The 25,282-nt window shown below is 44.2% G+C and overlaps 1 protein-coding gene across 14 annotated transcripts in view; it reads left to right on the forward strand.

The window, feature by feature from the left end:
• LOC116948956 (microtubule-associated serine/threonine-protein kinase 3) overlaps positions 1–25,282 on the forward strand; it is a 301,721-nt gene that overhangs the window by 230,482 nt on the left and 45,957 nt on the right. For 10 of the 14 annotated variants that reach the window (XM_076071926.1, XM_076071927.1, XM_032966269.2 and 7 more), the window contains 5 exons: positions 944–1,019; positions 2,779–2,799; positions 12,935–13,010; positions 18,273–18,526; positions 22,246–22,321. In XM_076071926.1, coding sequence (XP_075928041.1) covers positions 944–1,019; positions 2,779–2,799; positions 12,935–13,010; positions 18,273–18,526; positions 22,246–22,321 — 503 coding nt within the window. The remainder of the gene's footprint in view (positions 1–943; positions 1,020–2,778; positions 2,800–12,934; positions 13,011–18,272; positions 18,527–22,245; positions 22,322–25,282) is intronic. The other 4 variants (XM_076071929.1, XM_032966272.2, XM_076071928.1 and 1 more) reach the window with 3 other exon arrangements.

Genomic DNA, 25,282 nt, shown 5'->3' on the forward strand with positions numbered 1-25,282 from the left:
TGCCGTTCTTCAAAGCACATTGAAGGACCATTGCCTGAAACGTCTCCTATTATACATTTGTATCCTTTCATGTGAGTTTGTCATTGTTTGTGTTTATGCACCACTGCCAATGCAGTATCCAAACAATGGTGATCAGAGCCACCCTAGGATGGCAGCTGCCAACAGTTATTTTGGTGGGAGCATTTTATCTCTAGATCTCTCGACCACAAATATGTATGATAGCAAGTTCACAAAGGTTGCTTTTTTATGAGAAAAGATCGTGAAAACGATACCATAGTAATACGTTTGATAATCGAATAATGTTGTGGGAAAAGAAAAACGTACGCCGTGCAATACACCCACTAAACGTGGGAACGTTGGCCTAGCGGTTCCAACCGCATTCCAACGTTGGCCCAACGTCGCATCTTTACTCGGCATGTACGGAATACAAAAATAAAGTGTCTCTATAAAACGGATGTCATTTACCTTAATGATTCTGCCCATGTGGATACTGCCCATGGTGTACACTGGTACTATCTGCCACCCCAAATGGTACCGACGGACCGCCTTAGCTCAGCGGATAACTGACACGCAATAATGCATGTATGCTTACATGCGTGTGTTTTAACCTGTGTGTGTGTGTGCGGGGAGCGGGAGTGAAACAAGTTCACGTGTTGTACTACGAACCCAGCGACCCGAGTTTGATTTCCGCTCACAGCTAACGCCAGTGACGATTGTCTTTAAAGGTCCTAGACCTCCCCTAGGTCGAATTAGCCTCAAATGAGTACCTGGTGCGGTGTGTAAACATCGCCACTGGGGTAGAAAAAGGCGGCCAGGCGTGGTGCTGACCTCCCCCCCCTCGCGTGCCGTGCGGGCCTTTCTAGGACCTCGCTAACAGCACTTGCCCCAAACGTCTGTTAAGGCTATACGGGGTATCTTTGTCTTTGTGTCTGTGTGTGTGCAGGAGGGAGTCCTCTGGACAGCCCACGCAGCTTCTCACCAAGTGCTCCCGCTCACTTCTCCTTTGCCACAGCTCGCAGGTGAGTTGCTCCACGTGGTGGTTGTCTTTAAAATATATATCCTTCTCTGTAACAGAAAAGCAGAGCATGGATCATATATATAAGCGGGAGTCCCAAACTAAATGAATGACTATCAGATGCCCTGTAGAAACGAAAAATGTATCATCATAACCAATTGCCACGTTGAAGACATTTCCATTCACATCTCTCACAAACCAGGCCCTGCAATATGACATTACAGAACTATTTCCCAAGTCAATTCAATTGGCTTATTTCTCCACACAAACGGCGGAGATATATTTTACAATCCCTACAAGCACTGTTCACTCATGTGAGTGGAAATTGAAATTTACAATATTTTTATAGCTGGAATATGCCAAATAAAATGATGCACTTTAATATGTTTTTTGCCATCGTTGGTTGGGACTACCAGCTGGATATTAACAATGTGTAAATTCTGCACAGATAATCTAAACACCAAATATTTTCGTGTCTGTGAGTATGGCCTCCCCTGGGGTGGCTGTGTAACTTACTAGACAATGCATTCACTCTGTTAAACAATTTGTCAGTCAGTAGGTTTGATCCTGCTGTGTTCACCTGCTCATTTCTAGGTAGTGTTAATATTGACCATTAACCAAAACACAGTGACTATTTATATAACCACGTGGTAGAAACACACTGATGTGATTCATCATGGTCAGTACTGGTGTCATATCCGAAATGACAAATTAAAAACATGGGTTTCCATATAACTTTTTCTGGCTCTAATTAAAATGTGTCTTCAACATCAATATAACTTGCTAGGTTTGTCGTAAAAATATAACTAAATAGGCTCTCTCCTGGTTCGTTGAGGAACAGTGATAGTCTGTCAGTTCTATGAATGAAAAACACAAACATGCAAGGAACACGGACATATGAAGATACAGGCGGGTGTACTGTATAAAATTGTCGGAATCAAAAGCGTAAATTGAGATGGGTAATGCGAGTAAATGCACCACTCACCATTGCTGCGGCCACACTTGAATCTACGTACGGGTCGCTGTTGGGGTGCACGAATGTGGCTTTTGAGCTTGGTGTGGACAAGTTCACCATAGGGGTTAACGAGGACCTAACTCTATGGAGCAAGGACGTTTTTGTGGTGTCCACTTTTTTCCCTTTCTGCCTCGCTGTCCAGCGCTACACATAATAAATCAGATCAGAAGGGGAAAAAAAAACCACGATATAGGGGTTTTCTTTTTTGACTCCTGCAATAAAACTTAATTGCGCTGGTAAATGTAATTTTAATTTATGCTAGAGTGTATGATAAGCATCGTGCAGTGCAGCTCTATAAACACCGCTCTCAAAGGCAAATGTGGCCATTGCTTTTTTTACTTTGCACATCAACTGACAGAGTTATCTGAATGCATTTTTCTCCTCCGTAGCAGTTAATGCCATTTTCTTGGTTTATGTAATAAAACGAGCTTGTTACGTTGCACGAGGCTATTAGTGTAAATTTGATGTAGCACGCACACACTTCACCTTGTTTAGCGAATCATTGCATTTCACCGCATTTGGCGAATCACGGCATGCGCAGCAGCAGCTGCTTGAGTTTCTTGCCGCATGTTGGCAAACGCAGTCGCCGCAGCATTGGAACCCATTCGGTGAGATGACTCAAATCTGAAATGCCTCTCTCTGCGTGTCCCCCCCCCATTTTTATTTTTTTATTATCCTTGCTCTTTTTCCTTTCTCTACCCACCGCTTCTCGCGCTTGCAAATCAACCCATGGTCAACCTCGGCACAGCCATGTGCACAGGACAGACAGGTAAACCGGCCGAAAGTGTCTAATTCCGCTTCCTGCCATCCGCATGCCCACCCGTCGCACCCCCCTGCGCGCACTTTGTTGCATTGCCCACCTTTCAAGCGACCGCCACGTGTGGCTAAACAACAGCCGTTGCTTTCCCAGCGTGTTTGCACAATTCTTCTCTCGAGACAGACAAGATGCGGTGATTTAGTTTCTGGATTGTTGAGAAACTTCAAGTTAACGATATTATGTAAGCATAATCCTGTTCTATTTCTCCATACGCTTAAACAAATTGTTTCAGTCCATCGCCCGATTGGCTTTCCATACCAGTATCATCCAGCAGTGTGTGTATAAGGCTACAAGTTATTGTCGAGTTGAACAGGGCTGCATCATTCAGATGAATCTCTATTCAACACAAAACTTGATAGACCATGTAATTTCAATATACAAAGAGTAACTTAGAGCCCCTTGTCAATCCACTGCCTGGATTGATAGGCCACCTCCACCCCCAATGCTGTGTTGGTCATGGGGGTGCTGCAGTGGCGAAATGTTATCCAAGTCGCCTGGTACGCAGGATGTCATGGGTTCGATCTCATCCTTGACAATGCCTGTATATTTGGAGTTTGCGTGTTCTCTCTCCCCGTCGTCGAGTGGATTTTTCCATCCACATTTACAAACGTGTTCAAATTATTTGACTGCTACTATAAATAACCACATGATATAAGCCACTTTGATGAGCTGTCATGTGCCAAGGTCACATCTTAAAAAAGAGCATACAGCTTAGTGGGCTTTCACTGATAAATAAAATTAAATAATTGATTGACCTTGCATCACCTTGCATCACCTTGCTGGTCAGTGCAGCTTGGTAAAACAGCAGGTGAGGCTCAGGACGGGTTCAGATAGCAGCCGCCACTTGTGCTGACCGTGGCCGGGAATTGAACTCATATTTATTGCATTATGTATGTTGAACTTCTTTTGCACCGCACATAGCCAACCGTGCTAATCATTGTTCCCCATTGTATCTACAATGGCTGTCCTTAAAAGTATTTAATGTTAGTAGCAGAAGTGGAAGACTGCAGAACAATTCCACACGAATGAGCGACAGACTTCTACTGCATGTTTCCGCATTCTGCAAGTGCCTTAAGCGCAGCATTCTACGCCACGCTTGGACACGGATGACCGTGAGTCCTTCATTGCTGTATCACCGGCGTTCATGTTGTGAAAACTGCGGTGCCGTAGTGTTTTGTTAAAATCTTGAAAACATTAAGGATTCACATGGTGCCACATCGGCAGAGTTTGGCAGAAGCGCTGGATTTCTCGTTTATATTTTTGTCGGAAATTCAATGATGTTCCCCATTATGACGAGAAGCTTTTGGCACGGCCCTCGTACTCAGACCACTGCTGTGTGTGTTATTTTACACTGTATGGATGCCAGTGACAACTGTTTGTGCCTGCCAGGTATTGAAAAATCTGTGGTGCTAATAGCTTTTGAATCATATATGTTTAAACGTTCCATATGAAGCAGTTTACAAGACATACTGTGGGCGATAAGAACAATCTTGCGCTGTGAGAGAGGATATGATTACCAATAGAATTGTCAATTAATAAAGATAATGAATACCTTTGTGACCAGTGTGTCAGGAGGTGATGGTGCGTTTGAAGGGGTGTGCTAATCTGCCTTGTGTGTTGTTGAGTACACAAGACAGCTTTAAATCAAAATTTAAATCAAAATTTACACAAGGCAGATTTAATACGTCAATTGGTGATTGCTGCTGCGTTGGCAGCGGTGCACCAAGCAGAGTCCACGCAAAAAAATGAACACACTCGTCAACAACACTGGCTTAAAATAAAAATAGTATTTGTTTTATGTGTAGTCGGCAACTTTTCTGGAAATGGCCTTCGTCATAGCACACAGCTGAGAGCATTGTATATGCAAATTGTGGTGGTCACATGGTATGCATGATGGGATGAATGCCTTCCTGCTATCTGTGAGCACACCCTATTGTGTGTTAGTATTTTTTTTTAGTTGTCCACACTTCATATATATGTAGTGTAATAGCGTTGGCTGGTGGACAGCAGCGGTAGCTGTGGTGGACAGACAATACACACGCCTGTGAGGGTGTGCACGGTGTGTTGGCAGAGGGGAGGAACTAGGGTAAGGGTCATGGAGGACCCCATCTGGAGGCCCCTGGAAGTTTCTCGCGGGTTCAAGAAGGGAGGCGCGGTCCGGGCAGAGCCAGGCCGCGCTGGTAGCATAAACGGAGCGCGAGAGCGGGAGCTCGAGGCTGCTGGTTCTGGGAGTGGACTCGTCTCGTCGCCGTCATCGCTTATCGTCTCCGCTAGATATTGCGCTACGAAGGTTATCTCGGTCAGCGCCGTCAGTGTTAGGCGGCTAGTGTTGTGTACAGGCTAGGCTTAGCTACTGTGGAGAGTGTGCGGATGAGACCGTGAAAGTTGTTAATAAAGGTGCCTCCTAGAAACGCTCTCTGAATCGTGGACACTTCATATAGTAGGAGAGAGGTCGGTGCTTACATTTCCTCGTACATAGAAACACCTTTAAATAACTATCGTATATATTTTTGACAGTGTTTTTTTATTATTAGTAGTATTCCTTATCTTATTGTAATTCTTCTTCGGAAGTATTCTCGTGAGAGATAAAAGCTTCCTTCTGAATCTCTAAGTCAGCACAGTGTTACGGCACAAGTCAGGCACAGCCCCAGAAGGTGACAATGCAGAACTACCACCAAAGTCGCTTGAATAGGCCTCTCTTACCCAGCATGAGATGTCACTTTTGTAGAGCTGCAACTATCCCCTCTTGAAATAACCGATGAATCTGGCTATTATTTATTTGAGTAAACAAACACAATAAATATCTTTTGATTTAAAGCTTTCGCGACTGCAGTAATTCATATTCTTAGCTCTTTCGGTAAAGTCATGTTGAAGGGAAACAATAAAATAATAAAATATATATAAAACAATAAAAATTCTCACGACGTTTCGACCATAACACAAACGGTCGTCATCAGGTGTGTCGGTTTTCATTAATTTATTTATTTTAAAACGGTGTATTTATTTAAAAAAACGTCAGCGTCACACGCAGCGATTTGGCAGTTTATTTAGAAGGACGAGTCCATCTATGTTCTGAAAAAGAGGAGGGGGGAGACAAAAATTAATGTATGCTGTCTGAAAGCCACTGCAAGCGTGAACAATCAATTAAGAGCTGAAATGGTTAATCAAATCTTTCCAATGATTGCTAAGCCAGAATCCATCTTCTCGGTTGAAATTGTCTCTGTGCTTGTATATGTGGATAGCCTCATGAACGAATCTCTCATGGTAGCCAGATGGCTTACAAATAACCTCTGTCTTGGAAAAGTCAATGTCATGTGAGCCTACTGAATTATAACAATGATCTGCCACGGCCGAGGTGTTGGTCCTACCGTGTTTAAGGTCTGCTTTGTGTTCACGAATATCGTACAAATCGCACGTCGTTTGCATAATTAAATCCTATCGCCACAAGAGACTTACAAAAAACTGGATCGGTAATGTCATCGCGTCGCCCAGGGCGCGTGCTCGTCGTTGGAGGCTGGATGTCCCAGTGCAAAAATGAATCGGTTGATGATTTTTTTAAATTAAACTGTATACCTTTATGCTCTGTAAAAAGTAGTTTTCCCCATGTCATTTTGCTAAAATGGTTATCAATATCAGTCCTGACCCGAGATGTGACCGAATTAAGTGAACAGCCCAAGTTTCCGGCAGTGTTTCGTGTAGTTGCTGGTAACACGACTGACATAAATACTATACACTCCAATTCAGCACTGTATATGGTCTTGGATCCCTGCCTGGATTTGAACCAAAGATTGCAGATGTAGGTGGCTGGCTCAGAGTCACGAAGTAGCTGTTGTCTTTTTCCACGATATCACAACCTTCGTTCATCATTAATTCATTTATTGTTTTGCACTGTCCCAGTGTATTTTAGTCGAGTGTCAGTCGATGAACTTTGAATATTATCTGTGAACTTGTGCAGTCATTTGTCAATCCACTGCAGAATGAGGGCCTCCCCACGCCATTCGGGTCGTGATAGTTATTTGACCACACTTCACCAGAATGGTCAGTGAAGTTTGGTGAACGTGCGAGCTTAGAATTGCTATAAATTTTTGCTGCACTCTGCTGCCCACCTGTTATCCATGGTGGTCGCCCATCCAAACACCATCCAGGCTCAACCCTGCTTAGCATCTGATATCTGATGAGGTTGGGCACGTTCTCGGTGACTTGGTCATATTCTCTCCAATGTACTAGCATTCTGTATTTTATTCTATATAAACCTAATTTAAGCTTATCTTGCAACTTTAATGCACTGCATGGTACATTCCACTGATTTTCAAGCGTCACCATTTTTTGCATTCCTGTCAACAATCTTGTTGAGATTTGTTGTTCGCCTCGGATGCTGGATTTGAATTCAGATACGAGGCTGGAAAGTCAGGTTTTATTTACGCAGCGAAGGCTTCTCGTGAGCGTTTGTGAGATCTCATGTTGTAGATGCTGGAAATTAAGCGTTATCCAGTCCCTGTTTTGACACTCAACAAATTACGAGACGTTACCTACCTTGCCTGGTATACAGAAGGTCTTGGGTTCGATCCAGACTGACGCCTGTATATTGTTAGTTTGCATTCTTTCTCCCCGTGGTCGTGTGGATTTTTCTCCGGATCCTGTTTTTTCCTCCACATTTAGAAACATGCATTTAGAGTATTTGCTGATATCAATGTCCACACGATAAGCCATGTTTGAGCTATTATTTGTGGTCAAGTTGCTTCTGAAAAAGAGCTATATAGCTAAGTCGCCCTTACCTGGTAAAATAAAAAATAGTTGAGTTTTTAGGTTTTAATCCTTTGTGCGTCCATGCTTTTCGTTTTGTATGTATGTTGAACTTACTTCACACTGTACGTAGCCAACCGTGCTCATCGAAGGTGCCCATATCGTCTGTGGCTAGATCCCATCCATTGCATTGGTGTCTCTGCGGCATTGCTTTCGTTGGCCAAACTTAGCAAGTGACAATTGGTGAAGTGAAAACTGGGTAAGGTTTTACCATTGCACGTGATACGATGAACGTGAAATGAAAAGGCCCATAAGCAAGTGTATTAAATGCAATTACATTTTCATACATTAAAAATGAATCCCAATGAATGGGTCAATATAGCTCAATTATCCTGCAGAGGAACTATCCTTTGGCATATGAATGTGGAGTTTGCACCACTGGTGCAGGAACTGAGTTTGGGATGTAAAGATGCATAGTTGTATTGATTAAATCGTTTGGCCCAGGATACCTGTATATGATTGCTTGTGTAAGAACTGATGGTCTTCAATTCGGTTATGTTGGATATGCGAGGGTCATGGCACCCTCGATATCCGCTCGAGACCACTACATTCAGCGCTGTATATTCTTCAACCAAATCGTAACCCTGAGTCATGGTAATTCTCTGAATCACAATGGGGGGCGGAGAGGGGGGTGCATTATCAACATTGCTTCCTTGAGCATGGGGGACACTTAAATATCAGTTCACTGTATTGTGTGTCTAATGGCATATGGCCCCAGTCCAGGGAAAATTGGAAATCAGACATTTAACTCGTCCATATGACCTATAACATTTAAAACAAATTAATATCTCTATTATAAATGTCCGTCAGCCGCATTTGTATTTAGCCAGTACTGTCAAACATTTCAGTTACCCTGTCAGCTAGTCACGGCTTTTATTATTTTTACACTGTGCCGTTGGAAATAAATTTAGTGGAGTTATGTTAACAGAGCTTTATTTCATCCCGGAGAAATGGAGCATGTGGATATTTTGTATCAAAATAAAACCTGATATTTTTTTTACTTCTCAAATTAAACATCAATTTAATGAGCCTGACATTGCCCGGCATCTTGCCAAATGTGTTGAAGTGGGCATATATATTTTTTAAATCATAATTAAAATGAAACTAGTTTGACTGGCTGCACCCTAGCTCCCCTGGGAACCAGCAGCACCTGTGCGTAGGCTGGAGACGATAGCCAAGGAAATAAAATAAAATAAAAATCAATACCCAGAAACCCACTTTGCACTCTGCCGAGTGTGCAAGAGAAGCGTTGTGCAGAGGCGAGACTGCCGAGCACCATCGCACATGATTTTTCACGGCTGCGTCAACGTGGAACGTCGGGGAATAGATAAAATAATGATTTCATATTTGTTGTGCAGACGGTGTACAGATTGCAGGCAGTGTTTGTGTTCTGTTTTTTTTACGAATTACCAGTTAAAGGCGCAGCCCACTCGATTGCTCGCTTACGCTGTTGCTGGCGGGCGAGAGAGGCTTTTCACCAGAGGGAACGCTCATGAACCCCACTGGAGGTTTTTCGCTTGACCATTGCAATGCTGGCCCATTATCTTGGACGAGGTGGAAGTACCCACACAGTCTTCTCAACCACACGTGGCCAGTCCATCGACTAACTTCTGGGTGGAAAACAGAGGTGCGGCGGGGGGGGATTTAAATTCAACGTGCATATTTTGCAATAGAATATTATGATTTTGCAGTGATTTCAAATTAACATGTTAATATTCTTCACTGGCCTCTTGCTCCTTAAGCAGTTATGATATTTATAATGCGACACGCGGAAATTAGTGTGTCGTCATCTCCTGGTGCATGTGGCGTTTTGTTGGTGCGTAAACGTGTGCCGATGTGCTCGTTGGTATCGGTGGATTCATTCATGAATTTCGTGCCTCATTTGTCAAGCAGTCAATAAAAGGCTGAGTTATAAACCGTGTGAGAGCCACTTAGCTTCATAAAATACCTTTTCTGCGAAGGAAACCAAAACAAAATCAACAATCCAGAAGTTCTAGCAAAACGTAAAAATGTGCAATGTTTACAAATGCAGATATACATAGCAAAAATGATTTGAATTTCAGTCAGCGTAATCGTTATATACGGTCATCAGGTGAGCTTATTATTTGTTTATCATTTTGTGATACTTCGTTGGCAGTGGTGCACTTATAACAAGAAAACATTCAACAGATTTATTATTAAATAACACCATGTGGCCTTAAAAATGATATATGCATATAAATAAATGTTTTGGGCACAGGTGTGTTTTGTTCATGACGGTTAAATACCTTGTTGTGCAATAACTGTCTAAATAGGACATAAATAAAATAAACATAAATATAAAAAGGCCAGAGGTGATTTCCCCATCTGTCACCTTTTATACATAGTTTTTTTTTCTTTTTAAGGCAGTGTTATTGATGAATGTGTTGCATTTTTGAAAGTTAAAAAATATATATCATGTATAGGTACATCAGTTTCTTTTCATAGGTATGTCAGTTGAGAGAACGTGGTTGAACCAAAGCTGACTGCCTAGAATTGAACCCAGGAGTTTTGCGAGTGCAGGTTGAGTGTTCGAAACATTGATCACTGTGACCCCCCACCCCCCTCCTTGGTCATCTTGTCGAATTTGTACTTCTGGGAATTATGTCTTAAGTGTTCTTGTGAAATCAAAACAAGTTTAGGAAAAAATCACGGATCACGTCCTAGTCCTCGGCAGGAATTAATTGGCAATATGGAAGCTGCCGCTTTTGCTGTCGAGGTAAGATGCATTTGTCTATGTGCACATTGTTCATTTTGCCCAATTTTCGGGCAGTCCTTGGGTGAATGTGGCAAATCTTTAAGAGGAAAAGTCTCGAATAGGAACAAAAGTTTATACCAAAGTTGTGTTCCTATCGGGGAATATTTACCAGAATTGTAGTGCCCCTCTCCTCCTTGATACACAAGGACAGAGAGCTTATAACAGTGTTTTTTTTTTTAAACCCCTTGCTCTGTGAATTACCCCTGCTGAATGTTGCAAGCTCGGTCCTTATTTTGAGCTGAAGACATTTGAGATGTGTGTGTGTGACTGGCCCAGAGTATTGTGACTGTAGGCAAGAGGAGTCAGCGGTCATTACACAACCTCAGTTCATTAGAAGGAAATTGTAATCGCAGAGTCGTGCCGTAATGCGATGAGGTGGGAGTGCGATGTGGTGCGGCGACGCATTAGGAATTTTAACAAGGAGGCTCGAGATGTGCGCACGGGGGATGGTGGGGGTGGGGTCACAGTGGTTCATGGAGTCCATTCCACTCACACACACACACAGCAAAACCGCATTTAAGGGTGAATTTTTATTGAAACATTTGTGATATAACAATCGCAGCCTTCTTCTTGTAGAACACTTCAATCCACTGCTGGATGAAGGGCGTCTGTGCCGTCTCAGTCCTGGGGTCATTTTGACCATACTTCACCACACTGGGCTGGCGCCATTTCAGATATCCTCCGCTAAAATTGTCTGAGGAGGTTGGGAATCAAAATTAGGTTGTGCTAACTACTACCCGCGCCATCACTCCACCACCCCCTTAATCTAAAAGTTTCTCCAAAGCTCAATTCAGCTTTGGAGTGGTGCTCATCTCTGTTGGTGGCTCTGAGCCAGTGGTGATAATTAAACTTTCCCATGGCAGGGGCCATTTTCTCCATACGTTAACGACCGTTTTCACAAAGTTACGTTGGGCTGACTCGGCTACATGCGAAGAGTCGAACTGTCCCCCCCGCACCTCCGATTAGCACGGTTGGCTACGTACAGTGCAAAAGAAGTTCAACATACAGGCTCGGTTTCACTTACTCGATGCTCCTTTTGGAAATGAGAGCATGGTACCGCCTTCCCCTGCGAACAGAATAATCGTATATCATTAAAACCAGTTTTTGTTGCATCTTTTCTATTGCGTTTCCAACACGGTTTTTTCTTCAACCAACAAGTGGATGGGGCGATGTTGACGACGATAAGTGACGGTTAATAACTACGGTAATTTAAATTCTATATTGTGTTCCACTGAGAATAATGTCGAGTACTTTGTCAGACTGCTTCGTCAACTTTTCGTGCTGTCAATCCTGGTTAAGTGGACCAACCCTTCAGCAGAAAAGTTTCCTGCTCACAATGAAGAGAGACCGTACAAGTGTTAAATTTCGATTTAAAGCTTTCGTGACTTCAAGGATTCATCTTCTTTGGTTCTTTCGGTAAAGTCACGTAGAATGAGAATAAAATAATAAATTGATAAAATAACACAATAATATTCTCACGACGTTTTGATGAAGGCCGCTTGTGTTGTGGCCGAAACGTCGTGAGAATATTATTGTGTTATTTTATTTTATCAATTTATTATTTTATTCTCATTCTACGTGACTTTACCGAAAGAACCAAAGAAGACGTACAAGTGTTGTTGTGTAAAGCTGCATAGCAGTGAATGGGCATCCAGCAACATGGCAATAAAACATGTGTGAAGATGTTTAAGCACCAACTAGATACCTTTTGTAAGGCATGCGCATCTTTCATTTGTTCTTGATCATCACGTTTGCTCACGATGCTGTGGGGCGCAGGAGGTGAACACCAAGACTTGACAACCGGTGGGGTAGAGTGCGACGTTTACGTTTGATGCGAAGCCACGTGTGTGTTGAAACAGATGCTCGTGAATAGCGCTTGCCCCCAACAGTTTGTTAAGGCTATAGGGGAATGTTTGTCTGTGTTGAAAATATCAAAACAATAGACCACCATGACCCTGCATCTTTTGAATAACCTGCAAACATGTCAATATATTTAAATCATATACACAAAACAAAATTTGTCAAACCAGGGCGACACTGGTTATGTGACCTTAGCCGTTATGGGTAAATGCAAAAAATAGCAGTAGAATTCTGTACTTTGTCTTCACGTATGAACACAAATCAGTATAGTCCATCGTCCTATTGGCTTTTGGAGACCAATATTATTGAGCAGGATTAAGTTTAAGCAAGCGAACCCTGGACTGACTGGTTTTGGCCTTCTGGATCTTCTCAACAGTGTTCGTGTACTTATGCACGCTTTTGATTTGAGGCTGTTTAGGTAATTCTAGTAGTCTAACCGCCATCGCGTTTGCCATTGGTAGAATTAGAATTTTAGTTCCCACTACAGCTGCCTGCAATTCTGGAAACACTTTGAATGACCACACCTCACCAGACCTCTTGCTAGACAGACACTCTCAGTGGGCCCTCTCTCTCTCTCCCGTGGTTGAATATGGAGCGTTGATCCGTGACGTATTTAAGTTTGCTTGTTGCGCATGTGTACGTGTTCAGAGATGGGCGCCGCTGGTCTCTGGCTTCACTGCCCTCCTCGGGGTATGGCACCACCACCCCCAGCTCAGCTGTTTCGGTACGTACTGTACCACACTGCCATGCACTGCCCCGCGCTGCCATGCACTACCCCGCACTGCACCGCACAGCCACGCACTGCCCCGGACACAGCACGGCATTGAACTGCACTATGCTTGTATGTATGTTTATTTAACTTATTTCGCACCATACCTAGCCAACCATGCTAATCGCAGATGCTAATCGGAGGTATGCCCTGGCTTGCACGTGTTTGGCGTGACACTATATTACGCTCAGACTAATTGTCTTGTCTTGACCAGCACGAATTGGCGCTGAACCCTGTGCAGTATTACTGGCCTAACATTACGAAGACATAGTGTATATCTCTGCGTGGCAAGCAGTGGCATAGCCGTTAGCCACTGCACTGTGAATCCAGACACAGAGAGTCGTTAGCGCCATCGTCGTTTCTTATGCCATGCTGGACATTACCCACGTAACAATTCACTTGCCTTACGGTACAAAGAATATTCACAATTCGCCAGTCGTGATTTCGTTCAAAAATGCATGTTGATTTTGCCCCTGTGGTACAAGTTGAATCCGCAATGCCTGTAGGGTTTAAAAAATGAGACCTTTTTGCCAGTATCAACGTATAAAAAATAAGAATAGGTTTTACCCTTTCTTGCAATAAAACAGGTGTTAAGATGCCTGTAGTGTTGCTTTCCATGGATCAATCACATCCAAAATATATGAATTGAAGATAAACTCTTCTTTCATGCGTACGTCATTGCATATGTCGTGAACATAAATAATACATTTATAATCAGTGATCTTATGGATTTTTAGGCGTGGCCTTAATGGGTTCCTGCACATACAGTGAGGGAAAAAAGTATTTGATCCCCTGCTGATTTTGTACGTTTGCCCACTGACAAAGAAATTATCAGTCTATAATTGTAATGGTAGGTTTATTTGAACAGTGAGAGACAGAATAACAACAAAAATCCAGAAAAACGCTTGTCAAAAATGTTATAAATGGATTCGCATTTTAATGAGGGAAATAAGTATTGGACCCCCTCTGCAAAACATGACTTAGTACTTGGTGGCAAAACCCTTGTTGGCAATCACAGAGGTCAGACGTTTCTTGTAGTTGGCCACCAGGTTTGCACACATCTCAGGAGGGATTTTGTCCCACTCCTCTTTGCAGATCTTCTCCAAGTCATTAAAGTTTCGAGGCTGACGTTTGGCAACTCGAACCTTCAGCTCCCTCCAGATTTCCTATGGGATTAAGGTCTGGAGACTGGCTAGGCCACTCCAGGACCTTAATGTGCTTCTTCTTGAGCCACTCCTTTGTTGCCTTGGCCGTGTGTTTTGGGTCATTGTCATGCTGGAATATCCATCCACGACCCATTTTCAATGCCCTGGCTGAGGGAAGGAGGTTCTCACCCAAGATTTGACGCTACATGGCCCCGTCCATCGTCCCTTTGATGCGGTGAAGTTGTCCTGTCCCCTTAGCAGAAAAATACCCACAAAGCATAATGTTTCCACCTCCATGTTTGACGGTGGGGATGGTGTTCTTGGGGTCATAGGCAGCATTTCTCCTCCTCCTCCAAACACAGCGAGTTGAGTTGATGCCAAAGAGCTCCATTTTGGTCTCATTTGACCACAACACTTTCACCCAGTTGTCCTCTGAATCATTCAAATGTTCATTGGCAAACTTCAGACGGGCATGTATATGTGCTTTCTTGAGCAGGGGGGGACCTTGCGGGTGCTGCAGGATTTCAGTCCTTCATGGCGTAGTGTGTTACCAATTGTTTTCTTGGTGACTATGGTCCCAGCTGCCTTGAGATCATTGACAAGATCCTCCCGTGTAGTTTTTCTGGATTTTTTTGTTGTTATTCTGTCTCTCACTGTTCAAATAAACCTACCATTAAAATTATAGACTGATCATTTCTTTGTCAGTGGGCAAACGTACAAAATCAGCAGGGGATCAAATACTTTTTTCTCTCACTGTACCACTCGGCCTCCAAAAAGTCTGCCATGCTGAAGGGGAGGCCAATCTATTTGTCGATCTGTGTGTGTAATGTAGTTGTGCTTCTAAAAATATGTTCAAATGTAAGATATTGTGTCTATACAAATATTGTTTGTATTTACATTGAGTCAGTAGTTAAGCGTGCCACTGAATTTTGAATTTGTCATTGCCTGATACTTAAGGTCTCAGAATATTTGGCAGAATTTACATCCAAATGCATTTTTTCACATTGTAGCATAAGGCTTCCAGTTGTTAACTTATAATGGGCAGTTTTTATCAGAAAACCAGTTTGGAAAATGTGTATTAGAATATTTCCTTGTTATTCATGAACTTGCAATTTTGGCTATCCGCCAATCGCATCTGGAACTCTACACAACTGCATCAAGAGAGAAAAGAAATCAAGTGATTGGATAAAGTGATGAGAGACAATGTGATGCGAGAAAGTGACATACAGTAATGAGATAAATTGATGAGAGAGAAAGTTTATTTATTTATTTCGGGTAATTCATTATCATTATTCGCGAAATTTGCTGTTCACGAGCATCTCCGGAGCGTATCCCTCACGAATAAAAAAGGAATGCTGTATGATTATTTAGGCATAAATTGCAGCAAGGGAGCGATCACTTTACTGGCTGCTCATGCTCACGACATCTCCATCAATTGCCGAGAGAGAGAGAGAGAAAGATAGCTTTCATTGGTGCAGTTTTAATCATAAGTAGATGCTCCATCCTAATTAGAATTAAACACAACACATTAATCAACCATTCCCAAAAGAGAGAGAGAGAGCTTTCATTGGTGAAGTTTTTTATCATCAGTAGACGCTCCATCCTAATTAGAATTAAACTCAACACATTATTCAACAACACTGCCTTATAAAATAGAGCAAGAGTATATAGTCGGCGAAGTTTCAGGCAATGGCTCTTCACAGCACACAGCCTGTGAAGAAGGGATTTTGGGCAATACATTGCCTATTAATATACTCTTTGTTTATTAAGGCAGTATTGTAAAATAATAATTTTGTTTTTCTATGTGCTTGTGTGCTATTGCCATTGGTAGCAGCAGCATCACTAGATAATCTTCTGAATTAGTTTGCTCTTTATTATCTCGCATCCAACTTCCCAGGTGCAACACATCAATTAGCCGTGCAACTTGCTGCTGTTACCTCTTTGACTTTGTCTGCATCTCATTCGACCCTATAACTACAGAAGCCTATTGTACTGATATGTGCCTGAATGTTTGAGAGTAAATACATAACTAATTTGCCCAGTAATGGGGGCTGCTTAATCGCCTGAAGGAAATATCATTCAACCGATTAACCGTGGGATTTCTGAATCTTGAGTATTCCAGTTACATTTATTCAAACAACAGAGCCGTAGACCTCTTTGGACTTAGCTGAATGTCATCATCAGTGGTTTGTTGCCCTTTCAACGCATAGTTTTAGTTGTGCCCACTTGGAAATCAACTCTAAGATCCTAATCGTTTCAGAAGTAGCCATTTGAAATTATGCGAGTAAAAAGCGTTTTACAAAAGTGGTTAATCCTAACTGCCAGTAGAGTGTGTTGGTGTGTGTGTGCGCACAGACGCATAGTCATGTACAGTTGTGCACAAATGAGCAGGCGGTTAACGGTTATTGCTTAAGACTGGAAGAAAGTTATGCCCTTTTCAGCTGATGCCCTTTAATAAGGGCCCTTTGTTTTTATGTGGTGCCTAAGCCACATTTACAATGACCGTATTGGGATGCTATGGGAAGCCGTAGGGGTCAACCAAGAGAAGTATTCAGGGCAGTAGGAGAAACATCCCAAGCCGGCCTGCATGGATACTTTCTTTTCTTTTTCATGCAGCACTCATCAGAGGGAACGTTCTTCCAGATGCAGGTACAGCCCAATGTTCTGAGGCTTTAACGCTTTAATGGCTAGCTCTGGGTGCTTCAGGGACGTGGTTAGCATCTCATGTTGACTCACACTCGGGCTTGCCCTTAACAGCCAGGAAGATCATAGGTCACACAGCGGTTTCATGTTACCACTCTCGGCAGGAGCTTCTACTGAATGAGTGGTCATGTGTCGTGCGCGTGTGTGTGTGTGTGAGAGAGTTTATGAGTGTGTGTGTGTGAGTTTCTCATTGTGTGTGTGTGTGAGAGAGTTTGCGATTGTGTGTGTGTGTGAGAGAGTTTGGGATTGTGTGTGAGAGAGTTTCTGATTGTGTGTGTGTGAGAGAGTTTGTGATTGTGTGTGTGAGAGAGTTTGTGATTGTGTGTGTGAGAGAGTTTGTGATTGTGTGTGTGTGTGTGAGAGAGTTTGTGATTGTGTGTGTGTGAGAGAGAGTTTGTGATTTTGTGTGTGTATGTGTGAGAGAGAGTTTGCAATTGTGTGTGTGTGAGAGAGTTTGCGATTGTGTGTGTGTGTGAGAGAGATTGTATATGTGAGGGAGTTTGTGATTGTGTGTGTGTGTGAGAGTTTGTGATTGTGTGTGTGTGTGAGAGAGTTGGTGATTGTGTGTGTGTGAGAGAGTTTGTGATTGTGTGTGTGTGTGAGAGATTGTGTGTGTGTGAGAGAGTTTGTGATTGTGTGTGTGTGTGAGAGAGATTGTATGTGTGAGGGAGTTTGTGATTGTGTGTGTGAGGGAGTTTGTGATTGTGTGTGTGTGTGTGTGAGAGAGTTTGTGATTGTGTGTGTGAGAGAGAGTTTGTGATTGTGTGTGTGTGTGTGTGAGAGTTTGTGATTGTGTGTGTGAGAGAGAGTTTGTGATTGTGTGTGTGTGTGAGGGTTTGTGATTGTGTGTGTGAGAGAGAGTTTGTGATTGTGTGTGTGCGCGCGCGCGCATGTAAGAGAGGTCTGTGTCTGTGAGAGAGTGTCTGTGTCATTTTGTCTTCCCTGGGGCCAGCTCGAGACAGTTGTTTTTCTCTCTCAACTCTGGCATCAATGGTTAAGGATTGTGCCAATGGGTGGTACAGGGGGCAGTGCAGTGGTTGTGGTGCACATGTTCAGACAATCACTCGCCGGTTTAGACATCGTTCGCTACTCACGTGAGCCATGGCCGGGAATCAAACTGGGGTTCCGAGTTCATCGTCTAGTGCGCTAACCGCTCCTCCATCACTCCTGACCATAATTAAGTTATCACATGAAAAAAGCATTGATGAGTGGACACTATTCAAAGACTTACATTGCCCTGGGCAGCGGGGGGCAGCATTGCTGACAGGGGGCAGCGGTGGAGGGGGGGCTGCAGCGGGTGTGAAGGTTAGGGTGAGGGCGGCTCCTCGGGGCAGCCCCCTGACGGTGTCTCGTCTTCACCCACACGCAGTCCTCGTGCTCGTCACAGGAGCGTCTCCACCAGCTCCCGGCGGCGCCCACTGCCGACGAGCTGCACTTCCTCTCGCGCCACTTCTGCAGCACGGAGCACCTGGCCGACGATGACGGAGGAGGGGGAGGAGGAGGAGGAGGAGGTGGTGGAGGAGGAGGAGGTGGTGGAGGCGGCGGTGGCGGCAGCTGCGTTAGCAGCGTCGGCAGCGGCGGACGACGCTCGCCTGCGCTCCGCCCCCGCTCACGCAGCCTCAGGTGCCCGGGATCGTTCCATCCGTACACTCGCCACTCCGTCCGTCTGTCCGCCCGTGTGTTAGTCCATCCGTCTCTCTGACACATTGCTTGGAATCGGAATATTGATCAGAATTTGTATTTACACTGGAGGAATCCGATAAATTACGAAGCTCTTTTTCACAGATGTCCAGGAGGGGTGGCTCCTACAGCTCCAGCTCCTGCCCCACCTCTGCCCCATCTCCAGTTTTCATAGTCACCTCTTCCTGTCTCACACATCCTTTCGTATTTGTTTATTTCACAATGATTTTCTGATTGTGCTGTTACTACCTTGTCATGAGGTGGTAAAATCCATTCGGGGATATGCTAGCAAGCAGGGCATCTATCCTGTGCTATAAAGGCAATATCAGAGCTACTACTCATAGCAGAACAATTTCTAAGGTTCCATAGTTTTGGCTCTTACATATAGTAGGTGGTATACTTTTGCACATCCGACTGTAAAGATGTTCATCGCCTGACGATCAAACAACAGGCTTTGTCCTCAAGAGCTGCAGGATTCTGAATTACGTGAAAACACATGCACTGCCGGTTGTATTCTTTGCGGCCAGGCTAACCTGGGCATTGAGTAAGCCATGATCGCTAACCTGGGCGTTGAGTAAGCCATGATCGCTAACCTGGGCGTTGAGTAAGCCATGATCGCTAACCTGGGCGTTGAGTAAGCCATGATCGCTAACCTGGGTGTTGAGTAAGCCATGATCGCTAACCTGGGTGTTGAGTAAGCCATGATCACTAACCTGGGCATTGAGTAAGCCATGATCGCTAACATGGGCGTTGAGTAAGCCATGATCGCTAACCTGGGTGTTGAGTAAGCCATGATCGCTAACCTGGGTGTTGAGTAAGCCATGATCACTAACCTGGGCATTGAGTAAGCCATGATTGCTAACCTGGGCGTTGAGTAAGCCATGATCGCTAACCTGGGCGTTGAGTAAGCCATGATCGCTAACCTGGGTGTTGAGTAAGCCATGATCGCTAACCTAGGCGTTGAGTAAGCCATGATCGCTAACCTGGGCGTTGAGTAAGCCATGATCGCTAACCTGGGTGTTGAGTAAGCCATGATCGCTAACCTGGGCGTTGAGTAAGCCATGATCGCTAACCTGGGCGTTGAGTAAGCCATGATCGCTAACCTGGGCGTTGAGTAAGCCATGATCGCTAACCTGGGCGTTGAGTAAGCCATGATCGCTAACCTGGGTGTTGAGTAAGCCATGATCGCTAACCTGGGCGTTGAGTAAGCCATGATCGCTAACCTGGGCGTTGAGTAAGCCATGATCGCTAACCTGGGCATTGATCCCTAGTGACCTCAGCGTGTAATGGGTTCGATGAGCGCCCACGTGCGTGCAAACAAAATATTTTATTTTAATCCACACATGGTTTTTCGTCTTTGCTGTATGGCACCCTAAGTAATTTTTTGTGAACTTATAAACATCTAATTACGATTTCAATATAACACGATCTACCTTAAATTTCGATTTGAAGCTTTCGTGACTGCAATGATTCATCTTCTTTGGTTCTTTCGGTAAAGTCACGTAGAATGAGAATAAAATAATAAATTGATAAAATAAAATAACACAATAATATTCTCACGACGTTTCGGCCACAACACAAGCGGCCTTCATCAGGTGAAGGGACGAGACTGTCTGGTAGGACAGCGCTGGAGTGAAAGAGCCACGTTCAGATCACGGCCTTTAAAGCCTCTGTGGTAGTAGCTACATTGGAGAAACCAAAAGACATATCTCGGACCGCATCCGCGAACATAAAGCAGACTTGAAACACGGTAGGACGAACTCCTCTGCCGTGGCAGATCACTGTTATAATTCAGTGGGCTCACATGACATTGGCTTCTCCAAGACGGAGGTTCTTTGCAAACCAACCGGCTACCATGAGAGATTCGTTCATGAGGCCATTCACATATACAAGCACAGAGACAATTTCAACCGAGAAGATGGATTCTGGCTTAGTAACCACTGGAAATATGTTTTAAACCATTTCTGTTCTTAATTAATTGTATTTTTACGATGACCTTCAGACCGCAGCTCTTTCGCCAGCATTGACTCTTAATACCTCTCACACCACGGTTAATGGTATGGTTTTACAACATGGAGTATAATAGCGCCTCGCAGCTGTCTCTCTCCCCCTCCTCTGTCAGACCATGGACGAACTCGTCCGTCTGAACGGGGCCCGTAGCTATCCGTGGTGCTAAAGTTGAGGCTTAAAGGCCGTGATCTGAACGTGGCTCTTTCACTCCAGCGCTGTCCTACCAGACAGTCTCGTCCCTTCACCTGATGAAGGCCGCTTGTGTTGTGGCCGAAACGTCGTGAGAATATTATTGTGTTATTTTATTTTATCAATTTATTATTTTATTCTCATTCTACGTGACTTTACCGAAAGAACCAAAGAAGACGATCTACCTTGACCGATACACTCTTTGTGCGGCGATGAATAAAGGATTTAATCAATGCCAAAAACCCTCCAAATGTTTTGCAGCGCGAGTGTGTGCATCAAAAGCACGTGGTGTTCATATTCCGCCACCACTATTGTGTGCCGTGTGCTTTTTAGCTGAAACAAAAGGCCGGCTTTTGTGGATGCCAGAAATAAACCTCGCAAAGACAAGAGTGATATTTCCCAAGCATCAACTTGATGCTGAGGGTGGAGTTGGTGGGCAAAGGAAGGATTGGGCGGTAGCGTACGCACACAATGTTCCGTCGGCAACGTCCACTTAACATGAAGATAAGGTTGACCACGGTGAGGTCATTCAAATCTCCCCCAGAGAACTTGGGACCTCCCTTTGCTACGTATTTCGGGTTGTACCACGCGTCGTTCGGTACGACAGCCGACTTTTCCGTTCCACATGCTGGGGAGCACGATTCGGTTGACGTGGAGCAACACAATGGACATCGTGTCGAACGGAAAGCGGTTCAACCCGGAAATACGTTGCAGAGCAATACAACGCAACCGCCAACACCTTACGTGGTGGTGTAACTGAGGCCTGTACAACAGAAGCATGGGTATACAGATTGTCCTTAAAATAAAATGAGTAGATTTACTGTGTCCTGCATTCAATGGGATTGTTTTCAGTGGCCGATAAAACAAAGTTATTCTTTGGGTCTTTCGGTAAAGCCACGTAGATAGAAAAATAATAACTACTGTAGCATTGGATTGTGCACTGGAGGATTGGCTTGCGATTTAAAATTGGATGCATTTGGTCTTCTTGGAAATAATGGAGCCTGGATTAAATGTGAAAATGCTGTGCAGTCAAATTCAGGGCAAAGTAACCAAAATCATTGTAAAAACAAAACAAGCCACTATATTTAAGCAGCTATATATTTATGATTAATACATGAATGACGACATGCAGGGTGGCTGGGAATATGCATATGAGACACAATTGTATTAACAATTTGCATATACTGCATTAGACGATTAAGCCTTTATTCTTGCATATTGCCAAATGTTAAAATAGAATGTTCCAATTACATATATATAAAATCCCCAGTGGTAAATTGGGCAATTAAAGAGGTTTTCCCATCTATTGGGAAGCACATTCTGGTGAAAATCTGCAAGGGCCACTAACATTCAAGTAATGGCCTCTTGAGTGTGAAGGAGGCAGGCTGTAGATAAGGAGCTGTTGTGATGACGGTGGCGGTGGTGGTGGTAATGATGGTTATGCTGTTTTGTTTGTTATTCAGCCCTGGGCGTTCCCCATCTGTGTACGACAATGAGATCGTGATGATGAACCACGTCTACAAGGAAAGGTTCCCAAAGGTAACACTCTCCTCCGCTCAGACATTGCACTACGGTTGTTTCACAGATGTCTTCTGGACATTTGTGAAAAGCTCTGTATATCATCGTATTTCTCCAGGATAAATACAGTAAAACCTTGGATTGCGAGCATAATTCGTTCCGGAAACGTGTTTGTAATCCAAAGCACTCGTATATCAGTTGTGATCACGTGACGCTCGGCAGACAAAGCGTATACGTGCTACTCGTATTGCAAGACCTCGCTCGTTTATTAAATTATTATTTATTTAAAAATTTTGCTCGTCTTGCAAAACACTCGCAGACCAAGTTACTCGCAATCCAAGGTTTTACTGTAAAGATTTCGACTGACAGATGAAGTGGCTTGTGCACCTGCACAAGTTCTCACGGTTGTGCTGCATAACTCTCGGGATGCGTTTTCGGGATGTAGCGCGCTTTGTTCGGCACGATGTCGAACGTTTTTGCTTTGCCCATCGGGAGTTTCTTCAGGAAATCAATTAAAGGAACTCCCAGCGCCTGGGGCAAAACGTTGGGACATCGTGCAGGAACAACATGCGGTACAACCCCAACACACATCGGAGAGCTAAACAAGTGACTTGTTGTTGGTCATGAGATGCCACAGATGGACTATGATTGCCACTTCTTCCACAATCATTGCTCTTAAACCGTGAAACGATATTTATTTTACCAGGTAAGGCCCACTGAGCTATATAGTTGTTTTTCAGAAGCGGCCTGGCCACAAATTATATCTCAGCGAAGTGGTTTATCATCTGTAAATTTATAGCAGCCAAATAATCTAAGCGCATGTTTCTAAATGTGGAGGGAAACACCGGGGACAAGGAGAAAAATCCACACATCCACGGGGAGAACATGCAAACTCCACATGTACAGGCGCCAGGGTCGGGATCGAACCCACGACCTCCTCTATACTAGTGTGTGTGTCACAAGCTGTCCGACATTCGTTTTGAGCTTGCAAAACGATCACAATAGAGTATGTTGAATCACACCATGTTCACAAATTAATTGTGTGTAGCAATTTACGAACATCTTCGGGCTTGGCAGCTGGCAGCATTAACTGGCAAATGCCATCACACCGGCACACAATCACCTTCTTTAACAGCAATGGCAGGCGGCACGGCGCGGTAAATTATCCGCTCACCATATTGTGCAGCTGTGATGGAATAACATCATACCCACACCAGCTGGCGACCACGGGGGCTGTCTAGCCGATGGGGTTGCCTGTGCAATGCGTCGCCTTACCCCGCTTATCTCACCTGTTGTGGTGAGCACAGCGCCGGGCCGTAGATTTTATTTAAAGCTTGCGAACCCAAAGCACCGACCTCAGGGTGGATTTTAAGGGACACCGTCGCATTCGTCTTCATCAGAGTGAAACCACACACGCATAAGCGTCGGGAGCACAGGGGAGCAACGCAGTTTAGAGTGCGCATGTTTCGTTATCACCCCTGCAGTGTGTCTCTAAATCCGCAACACAAAATGAGTTTGGCTCTATACAAACAAAAGCAATATCCCCCCCCCCATAGAGCCATTGAGACCGTTGGGGCAAGTGCCACATTTGTTAAGGTCAGGCCGGCGTACAAGGCAGTGGTGTAGCCAATGCTGGTGTTACATACCATGCCAGACACTCATTTCAGGCTGAGTCAACCTAGGGAAAGCCCAAGACAAGTGCAGATACTGCTTTCCACTGATTTTATTCCTGACTTGGAATTGAACTCAGGTCATTGGGTTTGTAGCGCAGTGCGCTAACTACTGGACAGCCGCTGCCCACACATTGAAACACACACGCACGTACAGGCACGCACACACACCAGAACATGCACACGTACGAGCACATGTGCCCATATCTAAAGGACATCACTTTTGCTTGAGATTTAATCTCGAAGCTGACCCACATGTGCGAAGTGAGGGGGGGGAAAAGGAACGTGTTTTAGAATGACATCATCTTTCACCTACATCACCTCTGACAACAATGCACGCACATTTGGTGAAGCTTGTGCGTGCATAGTCATGGATTGCAACCTGAATGCATGAATAAAAAAGTGATTATTTATCCTGGATAGACTGCTGGAGAAATTTACATTTGTGCAAACCTATTCCTGCCAGCAAGTACAGAATTAGGGTGGTTGTGTGCTCAGCACCATGTGTACACAACAACAGCCGCCATTCACCACTACGTGTCGGTGAAGTCACCATTATGCTTGTGCCAGGCTAAGTGCACATTGAGGCCACGTGAAGTGTCTAAGGCTCGCTGGCAGGAGGTCATGGGACAGACCCAGGTGCCATGGGTTGACTAACGGAGATGACTAGCAAATGCACCACCTGTACTCCCTACTGTGCTAACTTGCTCCATTTTAGTCACCTGGCGCTCCGCTCATTGTTGTGAGCGTCGCTCCTCTGCCCTCCGCTGTTGTTGGAAGGTGACTGCCTTCAACTGCCCAGTAGCGTCCCTCACGAGCTTCCTCCTTAGAGGCCGATCTTGACACCGCTGGTACTAGTCTCTCGCAAGTCCACTCAGCTCCATATCCTCCTGTACCGTATCAGCCCATCTCCAGTGTACAAACACACACATAAGCATGCATAATATGATCACCTCTTCCCCAGTTGTGCTTCAGCTTAAGTGCAGTAGCCAGGACAGTATTGAATATGTTCACTGCTCAGCAACCCACATAATAAGCAAGTTTACTCTTGTAGAATTTTTTTTCATTTTGTTGGCAGATGTTATTTGGCAGTCGAACAGTATCAGAGTTTATAGAATTCTCCCTTCGTGCCCAAGGAATGTGATCTCTAAATTAACTTGCTGTGCAATTCTGCATGTGCTTGCAAAGACATAGATCTCCTGTTTATCCTTGTAAATTATCATTCCAAATGCTATCAGCCAACGCATATTCATTCGTGGCAATGACAGTTGATGTGAAACTACATTGTAATCCTGCCAAATCACATTCTACT

Source organism: Petromyzon marinus, chromosome 35, assembly GCF_048934315.1.
Source record: "Petromyzon marinus isolate PM22_M1 ecotype Great Lakes invasive population chromosome 35, UKy_Petmar_22M1.pri1.0, whole genome shotgun sequence".
Classification (NCBI taxonomy): Eukaryota; Metazoa; Chordata; class Hyperoartia; order Petromyzontiformes; family Petromyzontidae; genus Petromyzon; species Petromyzon marinus.